We start from the raw sequence: 26374 nt of genomic DNA on the forward strand, positions 1-26374 counted from the left end.
TAGGAAATTTTCCCAAAATTTTCTTTTTATAGGAAATTTTCACAAAATTTTCTTTTATAGGAAAATTTTCACACAATTTTCTTTTTATAGGAAATTTTCACAAAATTTTCTTTTTATAGGAAATTTTCACATTTTTTCTTTTATAGAAATTTTCACAAATTTTCTTTTTATAGGAATTTCCACAAAATTTTCTATTTATAGGAAAAGTTTTCACAAAATTTTCTTTTTATAGGAAATTTCACAAAATTTTCTTTTTATAGGAAATTTTCACAAAATTTTCTTTTATAGGAAATTTTCACAAAATTTTCTTTTTATAGGAAATTTTCACAAAATTTTCTTTTTATAGGAAATTTTCACAAAATTTCTTTTTATAGGAAATTTTCACAAAATTTCTTTTTATAGGAAATTTTCACAAAATTTTCTTTTATAGGAAATTTTCACAAAATTTTCTTTTTATAGGAAATTTTCACAAAATTTTCTTTTTATAGGAAATTTTCACAAAATTTTCTTTTATAGGAAATTTTCACAAAATTTTCTTTTTATAGGAAATTTTCACAAAATTTTCTTTTTATAGGAAATTTTCACAAAATTTCTTTTTATAGGAAATTTTCACAAAATTTTCTTTTATAGGAAATTTTCACAAAATTTTCTTTTTATAGGAAATTTTCACAAAATTTTCTTTTTATAGGAAATTTTCACAAAATTTTCTTTTTATAGGAAATTTTCACAAAATTTTCTTTTTATAGAAAATTTGCACAAAATTTTCTTTTTATAGAAAATTTTCACAAAATTTTCTTTTTATAGGAAATTTTCACAAAATTTTCTTTTTATAGGAAATTTTCACAAAATTTTCTTTTTATAGGAAATTTTCACAAAATTTTCTTTTTATAGGAAATTTTCACAAAATTTTCTTTTTATAGGAAATTTTCACAAAAGTTTCTTTTTATAGGAAATTTTCACAAAAGTTTCTTTTTATAGGAAATTTTCACAAAATTTTCTTTTTATAGGAAATTTTCACAAAATTTTCTTTTTATAGGAAATTTTCACAAAATTCTCTTTTTATAGGAAATTTTCACAAAATTCTCTTTTTATAGGAAATTTTCACAAAATTCTCTTTTATAGGAAATTTTCACAAAATTAGCTTTTTATAGAAAATTTTCACAAAATCAGCTTTTTATAGAAAATTTTCACAAAATCAGCTTTTTATAAAATTTTTCTTTTTATAGAAAATTTTCATAGAGAGAAAATTTTATATAGAGATATACAACATTCTAAATACTCCAGTCTTTTAAAGGTCTTTCTCCTCTTAAACTTTCATCACAGTCCTACAAATTTAAACACTAACAAAACTATTACAAGTTTAAGCTAAATTTGTATGTGTGAGATCGAGTGAAAGAGAGAGAGGGGGAGAAAAAGAAAAACAACAAAAATGTTGACATAAAAAGTTTATACGTTAATTACTTTTGAAATTAATTTTGACATTTAAAGTTTTCAGAATATTTAATTTTATACTTTTGTTTTATTTTTGCATGTCTTTTAAACACAAAAAAAGGAGAGAAGGAAAAAAGGAAAACATACAAAATGTGCAATAAAATAAAATGAAATAAAATAAAGCTTTAATTGCTAGGTCATAAAACCATACAGATTGTCAAATATTCTAATTTATGTCTTTTTTTAATTTAAAAATTTTATAACTCTTTTAAAACTTAGAAAATAATATGTTTGGATTTTTGGTTTAGAAATTAAGTTATGATTTTGTTGGTCATTTGACTTATAGAGATTTAAAATGAAAAGATTCATTGTTTTGAAAAGTAGTAAGAGTCAACGTATTTACCTGCCTTATATTCAAAAGTATCTAAATAATACTAGTTGACATTAGTCTATTTTCATTCTTTATGAAAGTGTTTATAGTTAAATTAGTTTCAGAAACAGTATTTTCTTTTAAATTTTCTTTTTTACTTAAATTCTCATTTTATATTTTCACTTTTTCTCTGTTGAGCTTTTTATTAATGTAATGGTTTTAAGTTTTTCTCGCAGTTTTTTTTATATTTTCATTAAATGTGTCTATTTAGTGAAAACACACACTTTCATACATTCATATCTTTATTCAAAACTTACACATACACAACCAGTTCATTTAGTTTTTTTTCTGTAATTTTTTTTGTATCATTTAATATTCTTGTGTTTAAGCACACAGTGCAAAACCTCACTGCCTAGTTTTCTTTCGTTCTTTCATTTCTAGTCTTTATTACTATATGTAGCTGCTGCACTTAATTTACAACCTGAGGCTGTTACGAATTAAAATTTAAATAAAAGCAAAACTTTTTTCGTATTCACAATTTTTCATTCATTATTTTTTTTTTCTGTAGCTAAGAACTACTTTCTCTCTTTAGTTTCATTCATTCTTTAATAGAAAGTATAGTATGTTTGAAAAATGGTATTATTTGTCGTATTTTCCTTAGAAATGTTTTTGCAGGAAAAATGAAATTTTTGACTTTTATCTTGCTATTTTAAGTTGCTGCTTCTTTTTTTCCATTTTTGGAGACAAATGGATGAGGCTTTTAATAAAAATAAATATATATATTAAACTCAGATTTACATACGTACATAGTGTCAGGGTCGTGCTAAAGGACTAAATAGGTAAATAAGCTATTGTATGGATTTAAAATGTTTTAAAAGTGTGTCTGCATGAACTTCTAAATTTTAGTTTGTAATGCAATTATTTTTTTTACTAAATTTTAGTAAAAAAAGCTTTCAAAATTTTAGTTTTATTTTTAGGAGGGGGGAAGGAAAAAGGACGCACAACAGGGCAAAGAAGGCTACAGAAAGGGGTGCGCGCAGTTTAACGGAACGGAAACGAACGAACTAACGAAAACGAACGAAAACGAACGAACTAACGAACGAACGAACGAACGAACGAACGAAGGACGAACAAGAAGAACAACGAAACGAACAACGAACGAACGAAGAACGAACGAACGAACGAACGAACGAACGAACGAACGAACGAACGAACGAACGAACGAACGAACGAACGAACGAACGAACGAACGAAACGAACGAACGAACGAACGAACGAACGAACGAACAACGAACGAACGAACGAACGAACGAAGAAAACGAAACGAACGACGAACGAAACGAACGAACGAACGAACGACGAACGAAACGAACGAACGAACGAACGAACGAACGAACGAACGAAACGAACGAACGAACGAACGAACGAACGAACGAACGAACGAACGAACGAACGAACGAACGAACGAACGAACGAACGAACGAACGAACGAACGAACGAACGAACGAACGAAACGAACGAACGAACGAACGAACGAACGAACGAACGAAAACGAACGAACGAACGAACGAACGAACGAACGAACGAACGAAACGAAGAACGAACGAACGAACGAACGAACGAACGAACGAACGAACGAACGAACGAACGAACGAACGAACGAACGAACGAACTAACGAACGAACGAACGAACGAACGAACGAACGAACTAAAGAAGAACGAACGAACGAAGAACGAAACGAACGAAAGAACGAACGAACGAACGAACGAACGAAAAAGAACGAAAACGAACGAAAACGAACGAACGAACGAACGAACGAACGAACGAACGAACGAAACGAACGAAACGAACAACGAACAACGAACGAACGAACGAACGAACGAACGAACGAAACGAACGAACGAACGAACGAACGAACGAACGAACGAACGAAAGAACGAACGAACGAACGAACGAACGAAACGAACGAACGAACGAACGAACGAACGAACGAACGAACGAACGAACGAACAAAACGAACGAACGAACGAACGAACGAACGAACGAAACGAACGAACGAAACGCGAACGAACGAACGAAGAAACGAACGAACGAACGAACGAACGAAACGACGAACGAACGAACGAACGAACGAACGAACGAACGAACGAACGAACGAACGAACGAACGAACGAACGAACGAACGAAGAACGAACGAACGAACGAACGAACGAACGAACTAACGAAAACGAACGAAAACGAACGAACGAACGAACGAACGAACGAACGAACGAACGAAAACGAACGAACGAACGAACGAACGAACGAACGAACGAAACGAACGAACTAACGAACTAACGAACTAAACGAACTAACGAACTAACACAACTAACAACTAACGAACTAACGAACGAAAGAACGAACTAACGAACGAAAACTAACGAACGAACGAACGAACGAACGAACAAAACAAACGAACGAACGAACGAATAACGAACAACTAACGAACGAAAGAACGAACTAACGAACTAACTAACGAACGAACTAACTAACTAACTAACTAACTAACTAACTAACTAACTAACTGACTAACTAAACTAACTAACTAACTAACTAACGAACTAACTAACTAACGAAATAACTAACGAACTAACAACGAACTAACTAACGAACTAACTAACTAACAACTAACTACCTAACTACCTAACTAACTAACTAACTAACTAACTAACTAACTAACTAACTTGCACAACAGGGCAAATAAAGGCTTCGGTGTAACTAACTAACTAACTAACTAAATAACTAACTAACTAACTAACTAACTAACTAACTAACTAACTAACTAACTAACTAACTAACTAACTAACTAACTACAAAATGTTTTTTTTTTGGAATTCTAAATTTTAATTTTGTACTTTTGTAAATTTTAAAAATTTTAGTTTTCTTTACTTAAATTTCAATATTAGTTTTTTACTAAAATTTTCTTAAATTTTAGTACAAAATTGCATCAAATTATTTTGAAATTCAGATTTGTACCAAAGTTTTTTTTGTTAATGTTTAAGTTTTCATTAAAATTTTACTTTTGTACAAAAGCTTGTTTAATTTTAGTTTTGTGCCAAATTTTCAGATTTGTACTAAAAATTTTTAAATTTTAGTTTTTTTATTATAATTCCCAAATTTTATTTCCATTTTTCAAAAGTGTAGTTTCTGCTAAGATCTTCAATATTGAAATTTTTGCTAAAATTTTTTATAAGATTTTAAAAATTGTTTAAATATTATGGCTGCCGCGCCAAAATAACTACTCATCTTAGATATTTGGTTTTGCGTTGAGATTCACATGCGATCACAACCCATCTCTCATAAGTTAAAAAATATGTAACAACAAATGCTTTCAAATTAGCAGCCGTACGCTACTGTCTTCCTGATATCTAGTAACGAGACATGTATGTATATGTATGCGGCTACTATTTTTGTAGGTATGTTCATATAAAACGTATAAACTCGCATATATTTGAATGAATGCTTCCTTGGCTCTCAAGAGACAAGCAGACAAATGGCCATACCGCACCGACTAACAGTGACACATAAACAACAGTATGTCAAAATACTGAAAACTACGAAAATAAAAAACAATTGTAGAGGAAGAAAAAAAAAATGAACAAATTTGAGAAAAAGTTCAAACTTACTAAATGGGTGAATACTAGCAGGAAACTAAAGTAGAAAACATTAGTACTGTATACCGGATGTGCCTTGTAAGCATTTCAACCCACAAGCATACATATAACTTACATCATACCAACACATTTATAACCAACAAATTTAAATTTAACAAATTTAACAAACACACACAGCTTAACACTTAACATACAGATATTTTTAGATTTCTCTTCCCTTTCTTCTAACAAATTGTACTATGTAAGTATACATACATATATATACATATATTTATTTACAGATGTATGAATGTTATATAGGAATATGTAGTTAAAACATACTGCACACTAGGTCAAGCCCAAAACATAACTGTGATCACAAGCCATAACAGCTTAATTCGAAAATTATTATTAAACTAATAATTTTTTAAACAATAGAATTACAGATAATTCATATTAAGAAGTCAACATGATTTTTATATCCTTTCAGAAAATCTTGTAAGTGAAATAAAGATTTCTTTAAACCGACATAGGCGCTTATCACTTGTTACCACAAATATATCAGCATGTTGTACCCACGTTCATATATAAATTGCCAAATTGTTCCCTAGAAAATTCAAGTTATTTTTTTAAGCTCTGTTTTTTACTACCATTGCACAGTGGTATAGGAAAAAAAAAGAGGGAAATAATTCGGTAACTTCTAAACGGTTAATCCGATTTTAATGAAATTTGGTGTGCACAAAGAGGAGGTGTTGTCGAGTTTAGGTTTTGAATTTGGACCTTATAGGCCAACCAGGGGCCCGGCGGGGGGTCCTCAAATTAGGACACCTCGGCTATGTTAAATTTTTAAAACGATCCTATTTCTTCATTTGAGTTCCGATTTAAAAAAAAATTTCGTATATAGAATCTCCTCATCGAGCACTATAAGGTTAACTCTTAAATTTGTTACATATATGGATGAAAATAATAGTGCTAGGTAAATTTTCTAAAAGATGTTGAGTTTTCCCTAATTAATTTGTCACTTAAAAAACATTAGGTAGGCATGTTATATATCAATGGAAAGGTAATTTTGTCTATTTTTCAAAACTGTATATAATTTTTGAAAATTAAAAAATTCGCGGAATACTTTTTTTAAAAAAAATTAAAAAATGTTTTTTATTCAGTTTTTGCGAAGATACAAATTTTTCAAATTGCAATAAAAATTTTATTTATGAATATTTTTTGATGAAATTTTACAGTTAGGTAGATTTTTTTACTCAAAATCCAAAATTAAATAAAAATTTCGAATTTTCTTATTAGAAATCCCGGAATTCCCAAAAAAGTTTTAAAAAATCCCAAAAATGGGATTTTTTGGTTTTTTGCCTATTATATCCATACCAGGGGCGGGGTTATCGAAACCCGTTACAAAATGATTAAGAACTTATTGGGTCATATAAAACAGGTCACTATAATTTGATATCGACTATGCGATTTGAGAATTTTTGCTCAAAATTTAATTTTCCATAAAAAATAGGGTTTTTTTTGGATGGACCTGGTCCCCTCGGTATCAAAAATTTTTAGGTTTTGTTTCATTTATCGTATTTTATGTAAAGTCAGCTTTCCAAAAAGTATAAATTCTATATACATCTTCTTAGAAACTTTTTAGATAACTTAAAAAGAAAAAGATACTTTTTTCCCAAAAAAATGTCAAAAAATCGCCTTTTTTTAATTTTTTAAATTTAAATGCCTATAACTTTGGACTCAGTCATGATTTTTACATAATTCTTTCACTGCTTGGTATATAAACTTGTTGTTAAGCAAATAAAAAAAAAATGGCGAAAATCGGAAATATTTGGACCTGCTATTATCAAAAAAACTAAAGTAAGGACGGTAAAAATTTTAAAATTTTAATATTCAAATGCGAATATCTCCTAAACTATAAGAGATAATTTACTGCTACGACGACATTTTTTATAGTGCTCGATGAGGAGATTCTATATACGAAATTTTTTTTAAATCGGAACTCAAATGAAGAAATAGGATCGTTTTAAAAATTTAACATAGCCGAGGTGTCCTAATTTGAGGACCCCCCGCCGGGCCCCTGGTTTGCCTATAAGGTCCAAATTCAAAACCTAAACTCGACAACACCTCCTCTTTGTGCACACCAAATTTCATTAAAATCGGATTAACCGTTTAGAAGTTACCGAATTATTTCCCTCTTTTTTTTTTCCTATACCACTGTGCATTGCTGCCTCCCCCAACTCCTTAAAAACATTCATATAAACATTGGCCTTTATCTATTACCATAGTATTCTCTCTCTGGTTTACATCACACATACTTCTTATTGTATTAATGTGGTAAAATGGTACATTAATCTATAAAAGTACTTTTCAAGAATGTACTTTTTAGGTTACAATAATCATTACTCATTTTTTTTGAATTAATAACAAAAATTTTCTTCATAATCGTAATCCAAAAAAATCTCAGAAATTATGGAAAAACTGAACCCTTCAATGAGAACAAAATTGAACAAAAACTTAACTTTATTTTAGAATGTTCATTCTTCACTTGTTTGTGTAAAAGTTCGATCCAAGTTTATTACCCGAAATAATATTTGATCTGTACTGTTTAACGGTAACTGAATCAAATTTTGTTTAAATTAATCTGTAACTGTAGATTTCGACCAACCAATTGAAACTATATTTGCAAATTTTACAATTTATTACCGGTACTTTTTGTCTCGATATGTACTAAACTTAATGCATACCTATGTAGTGAGCTTTACATCCCTGTTAAGCTTGAGTGTGTGTGTTTAAGTGTATCAATGATAACCTAAGTACAACAATAGAATTGTTGGCAAACTGTTTAAGGACATTTGAATAAAATCAAGATTTCCTTTAAGCAAATAACACTTAAGAAATTAAAATTTAACATTTGCTACTTTAAAGTGTTTATACACTTAAAAAAGCGAATCAATCCGGAACGTTGTCAAAACCAAAATCAAGATTTCTTGCAAAACTTAGCTTTTTCAATGAGTTTTCTATAAAAATGTTCCCCAGATTAGAGCAAAATTTTCTATAAAACTTTGCTCTAGATTAGAACAAAATTTTTTATAAAGCTTTGCTCTAAACTGCAGCTTATTTTTCTATAAAACTTTAGTATAGACTTAAGAAAGTTTTTTTAAAAAACTTTGCTCTGGACTAGAGAATTTTTTTTTAACTTTGTTGTATTTTTTTCATAAAATTTTTCCATAAAATTTTGCTCTAGACTAGAACAAATTTTTCTATAGAGCTTTGCTCTAGACTAGAGCAAGTTATTCTATAAAGTTTTTCTACCAAACTTTGCTTTAGACTAGAGCAAAGTTTTCTATAAAGCTTTGCTATAGTCTAGAGCAAGCTTTTCTATAAAACTTTGCTCTAGACCAAATTTTCTATAAAAATTTCCTATAGACTAGAGCAAGTTTTTCTATAGAGCTTTGCTCTAGACTAGAGCAAGTTATTCAATAAAACTTTTCTATAGACTAAAGCAAGTTTTTCTACAAAACTTTGCTTTAGACTAGAGCAACGTTTTCTATAAAGCTTTGCTATAGTCTAGAGCAAGCTTTTCTATAAAACTTTGCTCTAGACCAAATTTTCTGTAAAAATTTCCTATAGACTAGAGCAAGCTTTTCTACAAAACTTTGCTCTAGACTAGAGCAAGTTTGTCTATAAAGCTTTGATCTAGACTATTTCAAGTTTTTATATAAAACTTTGCTCTAGACTAGTGCAAGATTTTATATAAAACTATGTTCTAGTCTAGAGCAAGTTTTTCTATAAAGCTTTTCTATAGGCTAGAGCAAGTTTTTCTATAAAGCTTTTCTATAGACTAGAGCAAGTTTTTCTCAAAAACTTTTCTATATACTAGAGCATGTTTTTCTTATAAAACTTTGCTCTAGTGCAAGTTTTTATATAAAACTATGTTCTAGTCTAGAGCAAGTTTTTCTATAAAGCTTTGCTGTAGACTAAAGCAAGTTTTTCTATAAAACTGTGCTCTAGACTAGAGCAAGTTTTTCTATAAAACTTTCTAGAAAACTTTGCTCTAGATTAGAGCAAGTTTTTCTATAAAGCTTTGCTATAGACTAGAGCAAGCTTTTCAATAAAACTTTGCGCTAGACTAGAGCAAATTTTCTATAAAACTTTCCTATAGACTGGAGCAAGCTTTTCTATAAAAATTTGCTCTAGACTAGAGCAAGTTTTTCTATAAAGCTTTGATCTATACTAGAGCAAGTTTTTATATAAAACTATGTTCTAGTCTAGAGCAAGTTTTTCTATAAAACTTTTTCATAAAACTTTTCCATAAAACTTTTCTCTAGACTAGAGAATGTTTTTCTATAAAACTTTTCTCTGGACAAGAGAAAGTTTTTCTATAAAACTTTTCTCTAGACTAAAGCAAGTTTTTCTATAAAACTTTGCTCTAGACTACAGCGAAATTTTCTACAAAACTTTGCTCTATACTGGAGAAAATTTTTCAATAAACCGTTTTTCTAGATTTGAGCAAAATTTTCAATAAAACTTTTTCTCGAAAACTTTACTCTATTATAGACCTAGTTTTTGTATAAAACTTTTGTGTTCTGAACTCACCTCAAGTTTCGAAGAAGTAAAAAATACCCTAATAAATATAAAATTTATGTCAATATTCTGAAAGGTTACTATATCTGACCACATTCATTCACTATAAAATTAAAATATAATTTTTATGACTTCTTTTCTACAGAAAAAAAAAGAATGCATTTTGTTGTCACTTTGCCAAATAATATAAATTTGTCAAAATATTTCTGATATTCATCTGTATACGTTTGAATGTGTTAGAAAGAAAACTATTTGGAGAAAGTAAAACATTTAAAATATTTAAATTGGTAAATATTTTCTTTATTTACACACTTGGATACGTAAAAAGTAAGTTTTACAGAAAGAAAATACAATTTTCCAAATAAATGCAAATTTCTAAATGTTGATACAATAAGTCCCACATATTTCAAGACTTTTTAGAGTAGAAATAGAGTTTTGGTAGAATGTAAAAGTTTTGAAGATTTCTTAAAGTTTCAATGTTAGAATGCAGAACTTTAAATGAGTTGAATCAATTTGAGTTAAATTTGTATTAAATTTACACTATAGTATTTCTTTACCAGTTTCCTGAATAAGGCTTTAAAAAATGTATTTAAAACTAGATCTAATCTGAAAGTTTTAATGCCTTTTCTGAACCGCTTGGGAACTTCTTTCTTACCTAAGTATGTGTCGGCATATATTTATATAAATGTCTCTTACTTGTGTCATATAGAAATTTTCTAAATAATTTATTTATATGTACACACATACATCCATACATATGTATATAGATATATAAGTTAGTGTATATTTGTTTTTGTATATTTGCATATAAAAAAGTATTTTAATATTTAGTGTATATATGTATGTGTGTATTTCAAAGAATTTTAAACATTTGCATAATTAAATGCAATTGAATTTAAAGAAGACAAGAAGTCATCAGGCAACAAAAATGGCAAAAAAGAATGAAACAAGTTAAAGACACATTAAGTAAAGTTGAAAATGCGTATGAAATACTTCTTAAAATGAGCAACTAACAATGAAAGTATTTTTGAAATGAAAAGTTTTTTTTTAAATTTTTTGTGCTTTTCAAAAAAAATGTATTTAAATGCAAATTTTCCTTTTATGTACATTTATGTGTGAATTTTAAATGTAAGTATTTTATTTACACATATAAAAGAAATTAATTAAACCTTAAAAGTAAATAAAAAGTGTGAAAATTGAAAAGATTACTAAACAGGTAACAAGAAACAGGTTAAGAGCAAAATTTTATACAAAAACCTGCTCTAACCTAGAGCAACATTTTAAAGAAAATCTTGCTCTAGCCCAGAGCAAAGTTTAATAGAAAAACTTGCTCTGGTCTAGAGAAAAGTTTTATGAAAAGACTTGCTCTAGTCTAAAGCAAAGATTTGTAGAAAAACTTGCTATAGTCCGGAGCAAATTTTATAGAAAAACTTGCTCTAATCTAGTGTAACTTTTTATAGAAAAGCTTGCTATGGTCATAGATAAAAGTTATATGGCAAGACTTGCTCTAGTCTTAAGCAAAGTTTTAGGGAAATACTTTCTCAAGTCTGGAGCAAAGGTTTAGAGAAAAACTTGCTCAAGTCTTGAACAAAGTTATATAGAAAACTTGCTCAAGTCTATAGCAAAATTTTCAAGAAAAAAATGCTCTAGTCTAGAGCAAAGTTCTATACAAAAATAAGCTCTAGTCTAGAGAAAAGTTTTATAGAAAAACTTGCTTTACTCTAGAGCAAAGATTTATAGAAAAACTTGCTCTACTCTAGAGCAAAGTTCTATAGAAAAACTTGGTATATTCTAGAGCAAAATTTTATACAAAAGCTGGCTCTAGTCCAAAGAAAAGTTTTATAGAAAAACTTGCTCTAGTCTATAACAAAGTTTTATAGAAAAACTTGTTCTAGTCTAGAGCAAAGATTTATAGAAAAACTTGCTCATGTCCAGAGCAAAGTTTTATGGAAAAAGTAGCTAAAGCCTAGAGCTTGATCTAGTCTAAAGCAAAGTTTCATAGAAAAATTATCTCTTGTCTAGTGAAAAGTTTTATAGAAAAACATGCTCTAGTCTACAGCAAAGTTTTATAGAAAAATTTGTTCTACTTTAGAGCAAAGTTTTATAGAAAAAGCAAAGTTTTATAGAAAAAGTAGCTCCAGTCTAGAGCAGTTTTATAGAAAAGCATGATCTAGTTTAGAGAAAAGTTTTATAGAAAAACTTGGTCTACTTTAGAGCCAAGTTTTATAGAAAAAATTTATCTAGTCTATATTTATCTAGTCTCTAGGGTCGTCCCTGGACTTAACCCTTGCGCAGAAGGATATCCACGCTCCCCTGACGACCCTATCAAAATGATAGATGAATGGGCTCTAAATGAGACGGAACTCAGGTCATCAAATATCACCACTTGTAGAATATCGAGACTGCTCTGGCCCACTCTGACAACAGATAGGACTAGGACTCTCTTATCTCGTGATAAGAACTCGATTAGGCTTCTAACTGGTATAATTACTGGGCACTGTATGATTGGACATATGTCAGAACGTATGGGCTACCCAAATCATAGCTACTGTAGAAGCTGCTTAGACGAAGAGGAAGTGGAATCGGTACAACACCTTCTATGTGACTGTCCAGCCTTACAAGAGCACAGACTGGGTAGAGCTCTTTTCCATGATCTAGACTGTCTCAGAGATGCGTCACTGATAAACATGATCGGTTTTATTAAAAGCACCGGCTGGTTTACATGGAGACCGAACGAACCAAGTAGTCAACGAAATTAGGGAGGGTAACCATTCTATCATTGCAAGGGAATGGTAATTCTAAGGGTATCACAATGGGCCACAAGGCCTCCGAGTGAACTCACTTGCTAGCGAGCAACCCACGTAACCTAACCTAACCTTTATCCAGTCTTTATAGAAAAATTTGCTCTAGTCTAGAGCCATATTTTATAGAAAAGCTTGCTCTAGTCTAGGGCTAAGTTTAATAGAAAAACTTGCTCTAGACTAGGGCCAAGTTTTCTAAAAAACTTGCTCCAGACTAGAACCAAATTTTATAGAAAAACTTGCTCTGGTCTAGAGATAAGATTTATATAAAAACCTTCTCTAGTCTAGAGTCAAGTTTTGTAGAAAAACTAGCTCCAGTCGAGAACAAAGTTTTATAGAAAGACTTGTTCTAGTGTTAAGAAAAGTTTTATATAAAAACTTTTTTTATTCTAAAGCAAAGGTTTCTAGATCAAAGTTTTATAGAAAAACATGATCTAGTTTTATAGGGAATTTTACTCTAATCTAGACCAAAGATTTATAGAAAATTTTGCTTCAGTCTAGACTAAAGATTTATAGAAAATTTTGCTCCGAAGTTTTATAGAAAAATTTTTACAAAGCAGCACAAATTTTATATTTCTGTCCTATTGTCTCCATTTGCTCATTTTAGGGTTTAAACGACACTTTTACGGTTGTTAAATTTTTGTATGCAAATTTCATATTTTCTATTGTTCTTCATCTTGTATTTTTGTCTATATGTATTTTAATTTCTTCATTTATTTGTGGCATATAATTGAAATTTATTTTACTATTATTTATTCCATTTTTGACTAAACATGACTTCTAAAAGGTAAATTGAATAAAATTTGACATACATATAAATATACATTAAACATTTGGCTTTTATAGCAATTATATTAGATTTCTATAAAAAATTCAATTATTTGCAATTTTTAGGCATAAATTATAAAAATAAAAGATACAATTTTAAAGAAAAAAAAACTTTGAGTATATAAAGTTTATGAAATATATCTTTCGAATATGAACATATGAATTCTAATTTATCTATGGGCTACCATAATTTTTTATTCTCGAACATTAGCAATGCTAAAATTATCATATAATTTATCTGGTCAAATTATATGGCAATAAAAAGTATTTATTTTTCTCATATCTATATCAAACAAATTAATATTATTTTTATTATTATTACTTTCAGTCTTTTTAAAACCTATCACTGCTAACGCTGATATTACATTCATTCATAAATCTTCCTTTAACATTCAATGTCCAAATGTTAATTGTTAATCTAATAAAAAAAGATTTTAAAAACAAACAACATTTTTTTATGGTCTCCAACAACTCATACTGATAAATATAAGATTCCTGCAGCTATATACCATTATCATAGTAGTCTTTTAAAATGGACAAAGGGACTATTGAGTCATGGTAGCGGAATAACAATATAATATTCCAGATATCTACCATTTAAATGTGGACAAATGTATGCGTATAACAGCACAATCTTTAATACCTACTAAATTGATGGCCACTTAAATTTTATGTATGTACAAAACGTGGAGGGACAAAATAAAAAGTACCTTAAGTTAAAAAAATAAAATAAAAACATTATAAAATAAAGAAAAATAAGAAAATAACAATTGAAACAATGAATTTTATCTTGTTTGTGGTTTAAGCCACAAAAATACAAAAAGAAAATATAATAATGAAAAATAAAATAAAAAAATAGAATTGCAATTCTTACAATTGTTAAAATTTTCTAAAGAAAACAAATGTATTACAAAGGTCAAACAGTGGTAAAGGTAAAGGATTTTTTATGATTAATCAGATTAATGTAATTGAAAAACATATTTAGGCTTAGGTTAAACATTATATTTAATTATTATTTTTTAATTAAGAAATAAAACTTTGTTTTACACTAGAGTAAACTTTCCGATTTGTTCTAGCCTAAAGTAGAATTTTCTATAATCTTTGCTCTAGCCTAGAGAAATTTCCATAAAATTTTGCGTTAGACTAGAGCATAACTTACTATAAAACTTTGCTCAAGTCTAGAGCAAACTTTTCTATAAAACTTTGTTTTAGACTAGAGAACATTTTTCTATAAAACTTTTCTCTAAACTAGACCAAACTTTTCTATAAAACTTTGTTCTAGAATAGAGCAAAGTTTTCTATAAAACCTTGCTCTAGGCTAGAGCAAACTTTTCTATAAGACTTTGCTTTAGACTAGAGCAAACTTTTCTTTCAAACTTTGCTTTAGACTAGAGCAAACATTTCTATAAAACTGTCCTCTAGACTAGGCAAACTTTTCTATAAAACTTTCTTTTATAGAAACGTTTTCTCTAGACTACGTTTCTATAAAACTTTCCACTAGACTTTTCTATAAATCTTTGCTCTAGATTAGAGCATACTTTTCTATAAAACTTTGCTCTTGACTAGAGCAAACTTTTCTATAAAACTTTGCTTTAGACTAGAACAAACTTTTCTATAAAACTTTGCTTTAGACTAGAACAAGCTTTTCCATAAAACTTTGCTCTAGACTAGAGCAAACTTTTCTATAAAACTTTTCTCTAGACTAGAACAAACTTTTCTATAAAACTTTGGGCTTGACGAGATCAAACTTTTCTATAAAACTTTGCTCTAGACTAGAGCAAAAGTTTATATAAAACTTTGCTCTAGACTAGAGCAAGCTTTTCTATAAAACTATGCTCCAGACTAGAGCAAACTTTTCTATAAAACTATGCTCCAGACTAGAGCAAACTTTTCTATAAAACTTTGCTCCAGACTAGAGCAAACTTTTCTATAAAACTTTGCTCTAGCCTAGAGCAAACTTTTCTATAAAACTTTGCTCTAGACTAGAGCAAACATTGCTATAAAGCTTTGCTCTAGACTAGAGCAAACTTTTCTATAAAACTTTGCTCTAGACTAGAGCAAACTTTTTTATAAAACTTTGCTCTAAATTAGAGCAAACTTTTCTATAAAACTTTGCTCTTAATTATAGCAATCTTTTCTATAAAACTTTGCTTTAGTCTAAAACAAACTTTTCCATAAAACTTTTCTCTAGCCATGAGTAAACTTCTCTATAAAACTTTCTACTAGACTAGAGCGAACTTTTCTATAAAACTTTGCTCAAGTCAAGAGCAAATTTTTCTATAAAACTTTGCTCTAGACTAGAACAAAATTGTTTTGCAAAACTTTGCTCTCGACTGAAGCAAAACTTCTATAAAAATAGCCTTTTGCTCTCGGCTAGAGCAGAATTTTCTATAAAATATCGCTTAGACAAGATCTAAATTTTCTATAAAACTAGAGCAAGCTTTTCTATGAAACTTTGCTCTATACTAAAGCAAATTTTACTATAAAAATTTTCTCTAGACTAGAGCAAGCTTTTCTATGAAACTTTGCTCTAGACTAGAGCAAGCTTTTCTATAAAACTTTGCTGTACACTAGAACAAGTTTTTTTATAAAACTTTACTCTAGCTTAAAGCAAACATTTATTTTTATAAAACTTTGCTCTAGACTAGAGCAAACTTTTCTATAAAACTTTGCTCTAGAATAGAGCAAACTTTTCTATAACACTTTGTTCTAGAGTAGAGCAAAGTTTTCGATAAAACTATGCTCTAGACTAGAGCAAACTTTTCTATATAACTTTGCTCTAGACTAGAGCAAACTTTTCTATAAGTTTTTGCTCTAGACTAGAGCAAACTTTATACAAAACTTTGGTCTAGGCTAGAGCAAACTTACCTATAAAACTTAGGTCTAGACAAGATCAAACTTTTCTACAAAACTTAGGTCTAGACAAGATCAAACTTTTCTATAAAACTTAGCGCTAGTCAAGAGCAAAGTTTTCTATAAAATTTTTCTCTAGACTTGAGCAAACTTTTCTAAAAAGCTTTGCTCTACACTAGATCAAAATTTTCTTTAAAACTTTGCCTATACCAGAGCAAACATGGCTCTAGACTGAGCAAACTTTTCTCTAGACAAGAGCAAACTTTTCTATAAAACTTTGCTCTTGACTGGAGCTAAAATTTCTATAAAACACTAGACTAGAGCATCTTTAGCTATAAAACTTTTCTCCTGTCAACAGCACAATTTTATATAAAACTTTATTCTAGACTAGAGCAAATTTTTTCTATAAAACTCATCTTGATGTTTAGGAAAATTGTTAATATAATAATAAATTATTATTTGAATGTATATAAATTTTCCATAACAGAATTGTTTGCGGATGTAAGAAGACATTTGATTGACTTTATCTCACTTCGAAACAAAAACCAATTAAACTTCTATACCACTGTGTATAACAACAAGTGACCCTTACAAAAAGAAAAAAGTTCTAGAAAGGCCACCACCTCTTATTAATTTCTTACTTGTTATAGCTTACAGTTGTTGTAATTGTTCAAAATGTTCATGTTGTTTGGCTGTTGTTGTTTTTGTTATTGCCATTATATTTGTATTGTTTACGGAACGTAATTACATGGCTTAAATGTTAAATTACAACATTCCAAAAGTAACAAAACAAAAATTGTTGAAAAAATAAAATATTACTACAACAAGTGTAAAGAAACAAAAAATTGGCCCCCAAAAAGTTTAGCTTTCTTTACAATTTATAGAAGAGAGGAATTTTGTTTGGGTAAGGAGAGGAATGAATTGGCCCAGGACTTTGGTTTTACTATTTTATTTTTTTGTATTTTGCTATATTACTGCTGCTAGTGCTGATTACAAACCAAAAATAGTCGTATTATGGCAAACAAATTTATAGATGTATAAGAACTGTTTTTACAAGCAAGTAGGTCTATAATGCTTGAAATTATTGGAGGGTTCTTGGCAAAAAAAAAATGTGTAGAGAAAAAAAGTGTATGTATATATTGTTTGACTTACCACATTGGATCCGTTAAAACACTTTTACCACTGAAACTATAAATGCGTGGTGCTTGTGAAAAGAAACCACCTTGTCCATTAAATATGCCCTTCCATGAATTGAATAGTACATCACCTCGCGTATTCACCACTGGTAGATCGCGGTCTGCGACACGTACAATTGAATCAAGATTTTGTACTCTGCAAGTAAAGATACAAAATGAAATGTATTTAAAAGTTAAAGTAGGTTTTTATATGTTTGTAGGTAAAATTTTCTAATTTATTATAAGAAAATATGTTCTTTGACATTTTAATGGATATTAAAGATGCTTTGCTATTTGTTAATTAATATTTAATTATATTTCATTTGTATTTTATTGACCTGTAGCTCAGTATTATTGGCTAATAAAATTAAAAACTTTACAGAGTTTTATTATAATTTATATGAATATTTTATTAAAGAAAATTAATTAGTTAAGAAAGATTTTTTACATTCCAACGCGCCAAGTTTTTGTATGAAAATATTTAATATAACAAAAAGTAATCTAGGGTTTATAAAACGTTTTTGAGAGTTTTGAATACAACGCAGTTGTTGGTAGACAGCGTAATCTTTAGAAAACAATACATTCCTTAGTTTATGACTTAGTCTTTATAATACTATGAAGTCTTTAGAATATGATGCGGTCTTTAGGATATGAGGTTTGTAGAAACGACGCAGACAGTAGAATACGACATCGAATTTGGAATATAGCATAATCTTTTGAATAATCGGAATAGAATATGGTCTTCACATTAAGATGTAGCTTTAAGAATACTACGAAGTCTACGGAATACAACGTACTCTTTACAATACGACTTAGTTTTTGTAATAAGACGTAGGCTTACAATACAATACAACTTTGCCTTAAGAATACGACGTTATCTTAAAAATACGACATAGATATGAGAGTATGACGTAGTTTCCAGAATACGACAAAGTCTTTGGAATACGATATAGTCATAACAATACGAAGTAAACTTTAGAATACGACAAAGTCTTTACAATTCGAAGAAGTCTTTGAAATACGACTAATTATTTACAATACGAAGTAGACTTGAGAATATGACTCTTTAGAATACGATATAGTCCTTGGAATACGACTTAGTTTTTAGAATACGACATGGTTTTTTATATACAACTTAGTCTTTAGAAAACGTCATTGTCATAAGAATATGACAAAGAATTTGACGTAGCCTTCAGAATTCGTCAAAGTCTTATGAATACAACTTCGTCATTACATTATGACGTTAACTTTAGAATACGAAAAAGTCTTTAGAATTCGACGAAGACATCCTCTTTAGGAATACTACGAAATCTTTGAAATACGACGAAGTTTTAGAAATACGACTAAGTCTTTGGAATACGTCTTAGTCTTTATAATACGACTTAGTTTTTGGAACAAGAAACAAACTTTAGAAAAAGACATAACCTTTAGAATATTAGTTTTCAGACTACTACGTAGTCTCTGGAATACGAATTAGTATTTAGAATACGAGTCTTTAGTATATTTAATATTATTTAGAATACTATGGAGTCTTTAGAATACGATGTAGTCTTTAGTCTATATTTTGAGTATACGACGTTATGTAAAGTATACGTCAATGCAATGCGTAATCTACAGAATACGACGTAACATCTACATATAATGTAGTCTTAACCACACAATTTAAACTTTGGTGTACGATTGTATCTATTAAAAGCTTTAAATGTATTGGGTGTAAGACGCAATTAGGTAAGAAAAAGGCATAGCCTTTAAAATAGCAGTTTCTAGAAAACTACGTATACTCTGAAATACGACGTAGTTTTTAGCATACTTCGTATTATTTAGAATCCTCCGAAGTCTTTAGAATATGATGTATTCTTTAGAATACAACGTCTGTAGGAATAACTACCTGTTATGAGTATACGACGTAATCTAAAGTATACGTCAATGCAATGTATAATCTACAGAAATCAACGTAAACACAGCATATAATGTAGTCTTAACAGCACATCTTAAACTTTATTATTTAACTATTAAAAGCTTTTAAATTGATTGGATGTATAAGTCAAAAATGCGGGATTAAACACGGTATTTATATTTTGCAAATTATATGTAAAATTTTTGGAAATATTACTCCATGAAGATTGTTATTAAACTGTACAAGAGCTTTCCCCTCTGAGCATGTTTCCATGTCATTTCACTCTTCGGCTACTCCTTGGAATGATTTGACATGGTGTCTAACCAGATAACCACATAACCTGGTACTGTGGTTTAAACTGTGGGACTAAGCGTTGGAAATGAGTTGGTGTTAATTATATATGATACAGAATGAATGTAGGGGTATACGGAACTCATCTGTCCGTATACCTAGAGTGAGTCTGTCGTATGTTGTTCTGTTATGAGTGTGTCGGATAAATGCAGGGTCGAATGGTGATGGATGTAAGGTATGTTATACAAGTGATACCATTGAATTTTCCTTCCCTGTCCAGGAATGTTCAGAGTAAACATTGTTCATACCAGATTTACCACAGCGTGTCGCTGTGAGTTTCAGCTTATTTGATGGTTTCGTACCACGGTCTACCGGTTACGTCTCCAGGTGCTGTTGTCGACTAAACGGAAGTGATGTTTTTGCATTACGGAAGTTAAGTAACGGGACAGCAATGATCAGAGATTAGATAGCTGAAGTACTTGAGTAAAGTGCATGTATACGGGATCGGAAATTACGTAAAAACACAATGAGACGATGGTGAGTCGTTACAAAAGCTCACCCACTGGTTGAAAAAGACCACCGTGAAATAGGCCAACACGGCAGGTGTTCACGTAAAGAACTCAACATTAATTTGTACAAGAGCTTCCAAAATCATTGGGACCAATTCATGCAGTAATTTCAAAAAGTTTGCGAACAGAAGGATTCATCCCACAAATTGAAGAGTAGAGACCTAGAAAGATGATTTTGATTGTCCGAATGTTTAAATTCAATGAAATATGGATCCATTACAATAACCTGAAACATAAGAGATTGAAGGTGAAGACCGGCTACACAGTCAAATCGGGACAAAAAAACAAATATCCATGACACTAAGGTAAAGCTCTGTATTTTGGTGGGACCAAAAGCACACTGTCTATTATGAGTGGCATAAATGTGACCAAACCATAACAGGGAACCTGTAACGAATCCAACTGATTCCCTTAAAGTGTGCCTTGGCTAAAAAATGCGTAATATTGAATCATGATCATGTTCTGCCAAATGTTGGAATACCTGTTTAAAACTGTTTAGAAAGTAGTAGTTGTCAAGTTGTATAGTCTAGCCCTTGCCCTGTTCGACTACTATTTGTTTTAATCGATGCACAACGCTTACTGTGGAATACACTTCACTTTTGAGCGGAATATCCAAAATTGCCTTGTTTCAGTTTTGCCCTTCAATCAATGCGCAATTCTCTTGGCGCTATTTTGCCGCTGTTTTTGTATTATAAGTCTACCACCTACAATAAGTCCTATAACAGTATAACTTTCTTTAAAAGTTTTCCGTGTTGGAAAATTTTTAATTAAATTTCTTTACAAAAACAAAACTCTTATAATGATTCAAAAACAAACTTAATACCTTTGATTTAGTTAAGCAAACAATCAGAATAAACAAAAATTATTTTAATTTACTTTTTCAATTACAAGATAACTACAACAACTCAAAATGTTTTATCCTCCCCAACCAATAAAATATCTATTACAAATACTCAATATTTAGCAAAAATAAACAAATTCCTCAAAATAATTTTTAGATTTAATATCTACAATTTATTTAAACAACAAGTTCTTTAGAATTTCAACAACTACAATTACAAAGATTACAGAAATTAAAAACCACATCATAAAACGTGTAATCTCAGGTTGTTTTTCCAAAAATTAAAGAAAAAAATCCTCAACAGACGTTTATTTTTTGAAAAATGCCCAAAAAAAAAAAAAAAAAAAAAACAATGACAACCATAATCACCATGTTTTACAAGTAATATTTACCATACAATTTAAAACAATGACAATCATCAAAACACCCCACATCCTCGAAATAAACCACACAATAGGTCTTATAAAAAGGACAACAAATAATTTATAATGAAATAGAAATAAGAAAAAGAAAATTTAAACATAGAAATTTAAAACAATTTCTTGCAATTTATATTTTTTCATCACCTCGAAAACAAAACCATTAAAATAAGGAGACTCATTTAATCTAAGTAAACTGTCGTGTCTTTACTGTTAAAAGAGAAATACTTTTTATATATTTTTTTTCTGTAATCTCTACTAGTACGCGATATCATCTAGTTTTAAGTGGTGTTTGTCTGCTTGTTAAAATTTCTATGGTAGGGGACAGATTATGCTTTCTTATAGAATAAAAACTACATGGTTTTGGTATTATTGTTGTTAAGTTGCGACTTAAAGCTGCAATAATGAGTTGAGATAAAACTTATGTTTTCTTTTTAATTTTTTTTCTGCTGTTTGGGTCCTTTTTATTATTTTAAATTTCTTTGGTATGTTTGTTTTTTCTGTTTTATATCCATCACATTTTATCTGGAGCAGAACAGTAGAATAGTAATTGGAACAAGTAGTTAGGTTGTTTTTGAGGGGGTTTCAGATGAAAATATAAAATATGTTTTATAGGATTTTAATAGGAGGAGAGGAAAAATCGAGATTAATAACAATTAAGCCAAATATTTGCTTAGCTTAAGTAATTACATGAAGTCCAGATTGGTATAGTACGTATCAGGTATGGAAAATATAAATATTGAAATATTTCCAACTTTTACTGAAATAGTATCTTTTTAGGTTAAGAAGTACTAAACCTGTTTTCCAGTGGTTAAAAGAATAGAACACTAGCAAAACTACAATCCAGATTATACAATAGACTATAGTAGACTATAGACTTGACTATAGACTAGACTATAGACTAGACTATAGACTAGACTATAGACTAGACCATAGACTATACTATAGACTAGACCATAGACTAGACTATAGACTAGACGATAGACAAGACTATAGACTAGACTGTAAACTAGACTATAAACTAGACTATAGACTAGACTATAGACTAGACTATAGACTAGACTATAGACTAGACTATAGACTAGACTATAGACTAGACTATAGACTAGACTATAGACTAGACTATAGACTAGACTATAGACTAGACTATAGACTAGACTATAGACTAGACTATAGACTAGACTATAGACTAGACTATAGACTAGACTATAGACTAGACTATAGACTAGACTATAGACTAGACTATAGACTAGACTATAGACTAGATCATAGACTAAACTATAGACTAGACTATAGTCTATACTATAAACAAGAATATATGCTATGAACGAGACTATAGACTAGACTATAAACAAGACTATAGACTAGAATAAAGAGTAGACTATAGACTAGACTACTGACTAGACTATAGTCTAGTCAGTAGTCTATAAAGTATATAAACAAGACTATAGACTAGAATATAGAGTAGACTATAGAGTAAACTATAGACTAAACTATAGACTAGACTATAGACTATACTATAGACTTGACTATAGACTAGACTATAGACTAGACTATAGACTAGACTATAGACTAGACTATAGACTAGACTATAGACTAGACTATAGGCTAGACTATAGACTAGACTATAGACTAGACTATAGACTAGACTATAGGCTAGACTATAGACTAGACTATAGACTAGACTATAGACTAGACTATAGACTAGACTATAGACTAGACTATAGACTAGACTATAGACTAGACTAGACTAGACTAGACTATAGACTAGACTATAGGCTAGACTATAGACTAGACTATAGGACTAGACTATAGACTAGACTATAGACTAGACTATAGACTAGACTATAGACTAGACTATAGACTAGACTATAGACTAGACTATAGACTAGACTATAGACTAGACTATAGACTAGACTATAGACTAGACTATAGACTAGACTATAGACTAGACTATAGACTAGACTATAGACTAGACTATAGACTAGACTATAGACTAGACATACTAGACTATAGACTAGACTATAGACTAGACTATAGACTAGACTATAGACTAGACTATAGACTAGACTATAGACTAGACTATAGACTAGACTATAGACTAGACTATAGACTAGACTATAGACTAGACTATAGACTAGACTATAGACTAGACTATAGACTAGACTATAGACTAGACTATAGACTAGACTATAGACTAGACTATAGACTAGACTATAGACTAGACTATAGACTAGACTATAGACTAGACTATAGACTAGACTATAGACTAGACTATAGACTAGACTATAGACTAGACTATAGACTAGACTATAGACTAGACTATAGACTAGACTATAGACTAGACTATAGACTAGATATAGCTAGACCTATAGACTAGACTATAGACTATGACTATAGAATGACTATAGATAGACTACTATAGACTAGACTATGGACTAGACTATAGACTAGACTATAGACTAGACTATAGACTAGACTATAGACTAGACTATAGACTAGACTATAGACTAGACTATAGACTAGACTATAGACTAGACTATAGACTAGACTATAGACTAGACTATAGACTAGACTATAGACGAGACTATAGACTAGACTATAGACTAGACTATAGACTAGACTATAGACTAGACTATAGACTAGACTATAGACTAGACTATAGACTAGACTATAGACTAGACTATAGACTAGACTATAGACTAGACTATAGACTAGACTATAGACTAGACTATAGACTAGACTATAGACTAGACTATAGACTAGACTATAGACTAGACTATAGACTAACTATAGACTAGACTATAGACTAGACTATAGACTAGACTATAGACTAGACTATAGACTAGACTATAGACTAGACTATAGACTAGACTATAGACTAGACTATAGACTAGACTATAGACTAGACTATAGACTAGACTATAGACTAGACTATAGACTAGACTATAGACTAGACTATAGACTAGACTATAGACTAGACTATAGACTAGACTAGACTAGACTATAACTAGACTATAGACTAGACTATAGACTAGACTATAGACTAGACTATAGACTAGACTATAGACTAGACTATAGACTAGACTATAGACTAGACTATAGACTAGACTATAGACTAGACTATAGACTAGACTATAGACTAGACTATAGACTAGACTATAGACTAGACTATAGACTAGACTATAGACTAGACTATAGACTAGACTATAGACTAGACTATAGACTAGACTATAGACTAGACTATAGACTAGACTATATAGACTATAGACTAGACTATAGACTAGACTATAGACTAGACTATAGACTAGACTATATACCTGACTGTAGACTACACTGTAGGCTAGACTCACAAAAAAACTTACTCTCTTTGATAAGTTTCGGATCTCATATGAAATTTATATACATTTATTACAGTTTCCCGTTTAGGAATGCTATGAAAAACTTAATTGCAATAAAATGTTGATAAATTAAACTTTTAAAGAGATTTACTTTTTTGTCAATATATTTATTTGTAAAATAATTTAATCATTTTATTACGTAGTAAGATTATAGATTTAAATCTTAATTTAATTTGATTTGTAGGTAAAAATATTTCATACTCAATTCCAAGAATAATTTTTTCGAATATTTATTATATATTTATATATTTTGAATATTTGTTATAAATTGTTTTACAAAGAAAACCCACATTTTCTTTTGAATACTAAATTTAATAAAATTTGGCTTTATATTAAGTACATTATTCACATTTGAAATAGTTACATAATTCCAAATAATTTTTTCATATAAAGAAATTGAAATGAGTTAATTTGAACTATTTAGGAAAAAATTTCACAAATACTCAAATGTAAGTTTAAAAGAAATAAATATCCAAAATTCATGAACTATTCTAGAGTGAAATAGAGAAATTTAGGTTTATTTTACAATTAAAAGAAATAAATTAAATATACATACATACATATATACAAAACAAGTAGGTAATTCCGGCATGTACGACCATATGATACTCTACACCAGTTATGAATATATTCTAAAAATTTTTTATTTTTTTTTTTTAAACCTTTATATTGAATTTTGCCTTTGTTTACATGTATTGAATCAATTTATAAGTCAATTACGGAAATTTAAAGGATTTTCTAGAGAAGGCTATGTCCGTCTGTCTTTATGTTTGAATCGATTTTCTAAAGACCCTAGATATCTTCGATGGGCAAATTTTCAATAACTCCATCAGTCTTGCTTTCGTGAAGGATGACCTGTGATTCGTATGGACCGACTTCTACTAAATAATTAACAATAACATATTTTGTAGAAGAAAACGTTCATGTTTTTATATGGAATAAATAAGTACCTGAGTATCGAAAGGACTAATGGACGGACATTAATACATCGACTCAATAAACGATTCTTCACAGATTCTTATGCCTTAAGAGCTGCACTAGTTTTGAGTCTTATCATCATCGAAACAAACTTATGCCGTCTCCACTCTATCGTGTTATAGTAAAATAATTTAAAAGGTACTTTACTATATAAAAACTTTATGTGTGAACATTGGGAGCATATAAACAAGTAAAAATTATAGTCGGGCGAGGCCGATCATATAATACCCTACACCTGTTGCAAAAAAAATGTGATTTAGTTTTCATAATAAAGCATTTAAGTTGAATTGTACCTTGTCT

General features: G+C 29.7%; 1 protein-coding gene across 7 annotated transcripts in view; it reads right to left on the minus strand.

Moving 5' to 3' along the window:
- LOC119607685 (collagen alpha-1(XVIII) chain-like) overlaps window positions 1–26374 on the minus strand; it is a 227549-nt gene that overhangs the window by 21335 nt on the left and 179840 nt on the right. For all 7 annotated transcript variants that reach the window (XM_037961746.1, XM_037961745.1, XM_037961748.1 and 4 more), the window contains one exon: window positions 17656–17835. In XM_037961746.1, coding sequence (XP_037817674.1) covers window positions 17656–17835 — 180 coding nt within the window. The remainder of the gene's footprint in view (window positions 1–17655; window positions 17836–26374) is intronic.

This window comes from Lucilia sericata, unplaced genomic scaffold (assembly GCF_015586225.1).
Source record: "Lucilia sericata isolate MDLA Ls3-8-SP2 unplaced genomic scaffold, ASM1558622v1 Contig000729F_arrow, whole genome shotgun sequence".
In the NCBI taxonomy this organism is placed as follows: Eukaryota; Metazoa; Arthropoda; class Insecta; order Diptera; family Calliphoridae; genus Lucilia; species Lucilia sericata.